The sequence below is a fragment of the Protomyctophum bolini genome (genome assembly GCF_963924005.1).
Source record: "Protomyctophum bolini genome assembly, chromosome: 5".
NCBI classification, from domain to species: Eukaryota; Metazoa; Chordata; class Actinopteri; order Myctophiformes; family Myctophidae; genus Protomyctophum; species Protomyctophum bolini.
The window spans coordinates 36514911-36522623 of NC_137866.1; the positions used below are offsets into that span (position 1 = coordinate 36514911).

The window sequence follows — 7713 nt, forward strand, 5'->3', positions numbered from 1 at the left end:
AAAGGGAGAAAAAACAGTGAATTGACACAAAATAATAATGTGTCATTGTCAGATACACTCTAGAAAGTAGAAACTCGGGTTATCGGGAGACACTCCCTTTAGAACTTGAGTTGTGCTTGAATTTCAAGCACTCGGTTGCACGGGGTTTCCTCATAGAGTATAAAGAATCCACGGGTCCGCCTGCAGTCCTTCCTCTTACCACTAGGGCCCAGCGCTTCAACATTGGAGTGCATAGCTGGCCCCTTGGGCTCCACGCGGTTCCTTCAATTGCCCCGCCCACTTCCCCCCACACCAGCTGTAGTGTAAACAAACATATGCAGGTCGGCCGTTCTGTTTGGAAGTAAAAGTTAAATAAACAAGTAAATAGAATGTTCCCCCTCGTGGAAGAAGAGAAGTGTTGTCGTCTGGGACTTTATTCTCAGGTGAGTTACCTTTGGTGTGTGTGTGTGTGTGTGTGCGCCATGTGCCATAATTATGCAGCCTAATGTTAAACAGTATGGAGATTAGTCAACGAGACTGAACGAGTGCAACGCAATGCAGCTTTACCCAAGTTAATTATCTGCCTATTGGAAACCCTCTGCAATCTATAATATTGGCGGCATGTAGAAAATAAGGTTTTAAGTGAAATGTATATTCATATGAGCAACCGACCATTATTTGTTTATTCAATTTAACCCTTTCAACATGTATAGGGTCTCCCACCCTGTAATTGGGATTGGCCTATAGTAACTTTGATTTCATTAGAAGTAGGCTACTTGGCTCCATTTGGTTACATATATTTTATGACAAATCTAAAGGCGTGCAGACTGTGTGCGCGCACAAGATCCTTGAGTACGTTGTTGACGCCTCTGAGTATAGCAATGTGGTCGAATATCTGCCAAAATCTGTCATTTTGCCTGGCAATGAATAATGTTCAGTGACTGCGTCTGCATGGCTCAGACATGCTGGACCATATGAACCCCCTAGACTGGGGCTGGCTAATTGTTCCCTCCATAATTGGAACAAAACATAGTGAAGCATTGCACCACAAACCTGGAACAACATTCCAGGTTAGTGGTTATATTAGGAAATCCCCAACCATATACAGTACCTCCAATGATAACAGCTAGGTCTAGCCTGGGCTTTAAATGAGCAGTGCTGTCACTTTATTATTTAATCAAAGGTGGAAGTGTTTGTTCTCGGTTTTATTGTATTATATTGCACTCTGTAGGCCTATTTGTTTTTGTTCTGTAAAGCACTTTGAATTGCCTGTATGAAAGGTGCTATATAAATAAAATGTCAATGCCTTGTCTTGCATTTGTTACAGGATACTTACAGTATTACATAGGTTGTTGTGTATGTTGGGTGCATATACTAGGCTGTGTATGATGTGACAGTATACATATACTAGGCTGTGTATGTTGTGTTTTGGCTATGGTTGGTACTGGTAGTGAGTTGTGGTGACTTTCTTTCAGACACTCAACACTTATGGTGGTTGGGAGGAATCCCAACCTGCTCTGTCCGGACCCTAGGGAGCATGGACGACGGCATCCCGGGGGCAGGAGTGGGAGACAGCTGGGCCCACACGTTGTCACCGTTACTTCTGGGATGCTAGTGGCAATGGACCCTGCTGAACAGACTACTGGAGTTGGCTGCTTCAAAACATCTATGAAGAAGTTGGACCTGGCAGACACCGAGCGCAGTATGCAACTGTGAAGTTTGACATCCTTAGTGTCAGGGGAGTCAGTGCTCGGAATGTCATGGCCAGTGTGTGGAAGTCCAACCTCTCCACCATATCAAGCCTAGCTTCTTCTCAGTTCTGTTCTCCTATAAATCCTGGTAAATAGTGTATATAGCGAATCCCAAAGTAGTGTGTTGGTCAGTAGTAATTTCATATCCAAGTAAAGGCAAGACAGCAGCGTGGTTCCTCTTCCTAGCCTGGAATACAAGCAGCTGTGTTAGCCTACCATTTAATAATAATTAATTAGACACAAGAACCAGAAAACAGACATACCACTCATCAGTACCCATGGACACACTGGTCACGACTCACACAGGGACTAAACAAGAGGAAACAACCATAAGTTGTGACCACAACATGATATTCACTGGAGCCACTCACTAAACAAAGGGACACATACCTGCACTGAAGCATAGTGGACACACAAACTGAAGCCAAAACGGGCCAGTTTTGTCCAAGGAACCTGGTCAGTAAGGACAGGACGACGCACACACCGTGGACAAGTGTGGCTGGCAGCTGAAGCCCAACAGGCCAGCTCTGTTTGTGGAGACCACAGGTCTCTGGAGACACACACACACCAAACTGAGGCAGTGAGCTGCTTAAATAGTGCAGGCAATCAGCCCACTGGTTAGTGGGAGGAGGATGAGCTATGGGCAGAGTGGGAGCAACGCCCATCCTGCTACACATAGATTGTGCATTACATTCACCCATTCACACTCATTCATACACCAATGGTGGACGAAACTATGCAAGCACCAACCTGCATATCAGGAGCAATTAGGGGTTCAGCATCTTGCTCAAAGGACACTTCGACACTAACTCTGGGGAGCCCGGGATCGAAATGGAAACCTCACAGTTGCCGGGCTGCTCTCCCGGCCACTCTGCCCCCCTCCCATAGAGGTGAATGCTGGTCCCCAAAGCCTGCTCTACAGAAGTACCTGTGCCACCCCAGAATGCTATATGCACAGTAGGCCTAATGTTACCAAGAAGCATCTCCTGTATGTGTTGGGGGACTGCCAAGGCTGAGTGAGAAGATGGCAGCTGGGAGAATCGGGCTGGTCGGTCACTGCCACATTGACACCCAGAGCTCCAAGCATGGGAGCAAAGTACAGACGTATGGGGTTCCAAAGTTTGACCCTGACCATCACTTACAGCTGATGTAGCCAATTAGAAGACAGCTCAAGGTAGGAACCTTTTTGTTTTTGCTGGGTCTGTGTATTTGATTTAAATTTGAATTTTAAATTATTAATACTGTTTATAACCACACCAATGAAAATCTGGAATCGGGTTTCTTCTAAATAGTAAGTATAATAATAAGTTATAATTAACTTCTAAATAGTATTTAGAAAACGTTTTTCGAATTTCATTTATCAAATTCAAATTCAAATGGCCGAAAAATACACAGACCTGGCTGCTGCTTGTGTTTTCTGCTGTTTGTATACTAATGTGATTCAAGCTGTTGTGCTATTGCTGTCATTTTGGGACCCAATGGCCAAACGTGTTCAGCGTCTGTTTCTGGCTCTGGAATTCATGTGGATCTGCAGTATGGCCTGCTCTTCTGTTGAAGGTTGTGATTTGTGACAGGATGGGTTCTTTCTTTCTTTCTTTCTCTCTCCCCACCTTGTTTTTGAGCGGTGCATCCGCTCCTATGCACAGCTTTGTTTGTGGGGGAAGTTGGAACACGTTATTCCAACTTTGCTCTACATCAGGCAGGCACCCCGGCTGACCAGTGTCAATGGTCACTGCCATTGACACCCAGAGCTCCAAGCATGGGAGCAAAGTACTGGCGAGCTGGTCAGGTGTATGGGGTTCCAATGTTTGACCCTGGCCATCACTTACAGCTGATGTAGCCAATTAGAAGACAGCTCATGGTAGGAACCTTTTTGTTTTTGCTGGGTCTGTGTATTTGATTTAAATTTGAATTTTAAATTATTAATTCTGTTTAAAACCACGCCAATGAAAATCTGGAATCGGGAAATATGTTTCTTGACTAAATACCTATTTTTAAGTTATAATTAATTTCCAAATAGTATTTAGAAAATGGAACGTTTTTCGAATTTCATTTATCAAATTCAAATTCAAATGGCCGAAAAATACACAGACCTGGCTGCTGCTTGTGTTTTCTGCTGTTTGTATACTAATGTGATTCAAGCTGTTGTGCTATTGCTGTCATTTTGGGACCCAATGGCCAAACGTGTTCAGCGTCTGTTTCTGGCTCTGGAATTTATGTGGATCTGCAGTATGGCCTGCTCTTCTGTTGAAGGTTGTGATTTGTGACAGGATGGCTTAATTCTTTCTTTCTTTCTTTCTTTCTTTCTTTCTTTCTTTCTTTCTTTCTTTCTTTCTTTCTCTCTCTCTCTCTCTCTCTCTCTCTCTCTCTCTCTCTCTCTCTCTCTCTCTCTCCCCCCACCTTGTTTTTGAGCTCCTATGCACAGCTTTGTTTGTGGCGGAAGTTGGAACATTCCAACTTTGCTCTCCATTAGGCAGGCACCCCGGCTGACCAGGGGGAGGCAGTATAGAGACCAGGGTTACTGCATCTTTTTTCCCTAGGGGACACAGGGAGACATGTAAACATGCAAACTCTACACAGAAAGGCCCGTTCGTCAACCCCACCTATTATTATATGGTACATTTAGTTCTGACAGGACAGGACCAGCACTGACTGAAATGACTGTCAGCTAATTCCTGCCACACCCCTCCATTATCAACTGTCCACTAATCACATATTATGTCCACTTCTGCACTCTTTTATTTGAAAACAACGCCTGCCCTGCAGTCTCTGATGCTACTCCACACCATGTTGTTGATCTCTGGACACAGAACTGCTGTACAAACAGAGCAACTACCACAGTGGTCTAAAGTACGTAACTGAGTACATTTACTAAAGTAGGCTACTGTACTTATGTGACATTTTCTGTACTTTTTGCTTCTACTCCACTACATCTCAGAGGCAAATATTATAACCTACCTTTACTCCACTACAATTATTTTAAAACGTTAGTACCTATTTTCATATAATTGGACCTCACTATAATGTTCATGATAAAATACCATAATTTCTTTCCACTCGATCTGTGTCTCATGGGAGGGCTGTGGGAAGTTCAGAAACCCGTCCACATTATTGTTAGGCATGATTATTTTTAATATTTAGATTTTTATTATCGTGAGAAGGATGGCTTCCATTTTCTCATTGCAACTCTTCAGGAATAGAAAGCCTGCAGTTTCTATTAGCTTGGATTCCCCATCGATCGATGTCACTCGTGGACGGTTTTCTGAACTGCATGCCCACAGCCCTCCTATGAGACTGAGTAGATTTGCTATTTTATCATGATTATTAGTGAGGACCAATTATATGAAGATAGGTTGAAAAGTGTTGAAGTGTTTTTTTGTTGTTTTATTATTCATGGCATTTCTTAGATTTGTTTATTTGTTTTTAAAATGTATAATATCATCGTAAATGTAGGGAAAGAAAATGGGATTTTTACTCTAGTTAAACTGACCCGCTATTTGGGAACCACTGCTGTACTCCACCTCTGTGTGTCTGTATGACCTTAATGCCTGTGGAATTCCATGTATTGTATGTTGAATGGCAGGGCGTGGACATCCTGTGTGTGTGTGTGTGTGTGTGTGTGTGTGTGTGTGTGTGTGTGTGTGTGTGTGTGTGTGTGTGCGCGTGTGTGTGTGTGTGTGTGTGTGTGTGTGTGTGTGCGTGTGCGTGTGCGTGCGTGTGCTCTCGCACGTTTGTGACTCATATTTCAACAAAGTGAATGTATTTTCTACTGATGAAACACAGCAAACTGGACTCTGTCTCTTTAAGACACTCCTCCTATCCACACACACACACACACACACACACACACACACACACACACACACACACACGGGAAGAACCTCCCTTGTAAGCTGATCTCTGCAAAATCTCTCTCTGTTAGTCAGTCAGACAGACAGTCAGTCATACTAAAATGGCGCAGCAGGGAGTTCAACTGGATCAGGAACGGTTGTGTTGTTCTATCTGTCTGGATCTACTGAAGGATCCAGTGACTGTTCCATGTGGACACAGCTATTGCAGGAGGTGTATCGAGGGATACTGGAACCAGGACGATCAGAGGGGGAGATACAGCTGTCCACAATGCAGACAGATGTTCATCCCAAGACCCATTCTGAAGAAAAACACCATGCTGGCTGAGGTGGTGGAGAGCCTGAAGAAGACAGGACTCCATGATGTTCCTCCTGATCACTGCTACGCTGGACCTGGAGATGTAGCCTGTGATTTCTGCACTGGGAGGAGACTGAAAGCTGTTAAGATGTGTCTTCAATGTCAGGTCTCTTACTGTGACGCTCACATCCAGCCTCACTATCAGTCTCCTGCCTTTAAGAAGCATAAGCTGGTCAACGCCTCCAGCGAGCTTCAGGAGAACACCTGCTCTCGTCACCACGAGGCGAGGAAGCTTTTCTGTCGTACTGATCAGCAGTGCATCTGTTCTTTGTGCTCCGAGGAAGAACACAAAGGTCACAATATAATCTCGGCTGCAGCAGAACGGACTGAGAGACAGAGAGAACTTTATGTGAGTCAGCAAAAAACCTGGCAAAGAATCCAGGAGAGAGGGAAAGATGTGAAGGTGCTTCACCAGGAGGTGGAGTCCATCAACCACTGTGCTGACAGAGCAGTGGAGGACAGTGACACCATCTTTACTGAGCTCATCTCTTCCATTGAGAGAAAACGATCTGAGGTGAGGGTGATGATCAGAGACCAGCAGGAACGTGAATTAAGTTGTGTTGAAGAACTGAGGAGGGGTGTGGAGCAGGAGGCCACTGAACTGAGGAGGAGACATGCTGAGCTGGAGAAGCTTTCTCTCACAGAGGACCACATACATTTTCTACACAATTACAACTCCTCCCTCTCTTGGATCAGTGAATCTACACACCCAGTCAGCTGCCCTGTCCGTCCCCTGAAATACTTTGGAGATGTGACTGTTGCGGTGTCCAAGATGAGGGACAAACTAGAGGACATTCTTAAAGAGGGAGGGACAAACGTCTCGGATACACTGAATAGACTGTCACCGTCACCAGAGCCCAAGACCAGAGCTGATTTCTTGCAATATTCATGTCCAATCACACTGGATCCAAACACAGCACACCAATGCCTGTCTCTGTCCAACGAGGACAGAAAAGCAGTGAGAATGCACGAAGACCAATCGTATCCCGTTCACCCGGAGAGATTCACCGAAACGTGTCAGGTGCTGAGCCGAGACGGTCTGACCGGACGCTCTTACTGGGAGGTGGAGTGGAGCGGAAACTACGTCAGCGCTGCGGTCTCCTACAAAGACATTGGCAGAGTCGGGACGCAGAGTGCCTTCGGATTCAACGAGAGGTCGTGGTCCTTGCAGTGTACCAAGCAGCGTTACGTTTTCATCCACGCAGACCTTAAGACTCAGATCCCAGGCCGCGTGTCCTCCAGAGTGGGAGTGTACCTGGACCACAGTGCAGGTGCTCTGTCCTTCTACAGCGTGTCTGACTGTGAGACCATGAGACTCCTCCACACGGTCCACACCACGTTCACCCACGAGCTCCGCGCTGGACTGTGGCTTTCCTCGTGCGATGGCAACACCGCAGAGTTGTGTTACCTCAAGTAGATGTTCGTGCAGTGGCCTAGGTGATAGGCCCGGTGCAAATATTTTGTTTAGCCCCCCAAACGCACAAAGTGACACACATGTACACTTTTGTCTTCAATGTTTGTGTTTACATGCACACTTTCGTCTTGGACCGAGGCAAGGGTCTAGGCCTATAGTATAACGATAAAGAAATCGTTGTTAAATGTTATATATATATATATATATATATATATATATATATATATATATATATATATATATTTAAACTAAACAATATTTTGTTATTGTTGGAAATGATTTTTCCCACAATTCCTTGCTGTATTGATGTGGTACCATTAGGAAAGATAACAGGCAAACCTCTAATTCTCAAATTTCAAATTT

The 7713-nt window shown here is 44.8% G+C and overlaps 1 protein-coding gene across 1 annotated transcript; it reads left to right on the forward strand.

Moving 5' to 3' along the window:
* Positions 1 to 5682: 5682 nt before the first annotated feature.
* LOC308315839 (tripartite motif-containing protein 16-like) lies at positions 5683 to 7501 on the forward strand (the record flags this gene model as incomplete). Its single annotated transcript, XM_080764039.1, has 1 exon — positions 5683 to 7501. The coding sequence occupies one exon, from the start codon at positions 5683 to 5685 to the stop codon at positions 7351 to 7353; it is 1671 nt and encodes a 556-aa protein (XP_080620165.1). The 3' UTR covers positions 7354 to 7501.
* Positions 7502 to 7713: the final 212 nt, after the last annotated feature.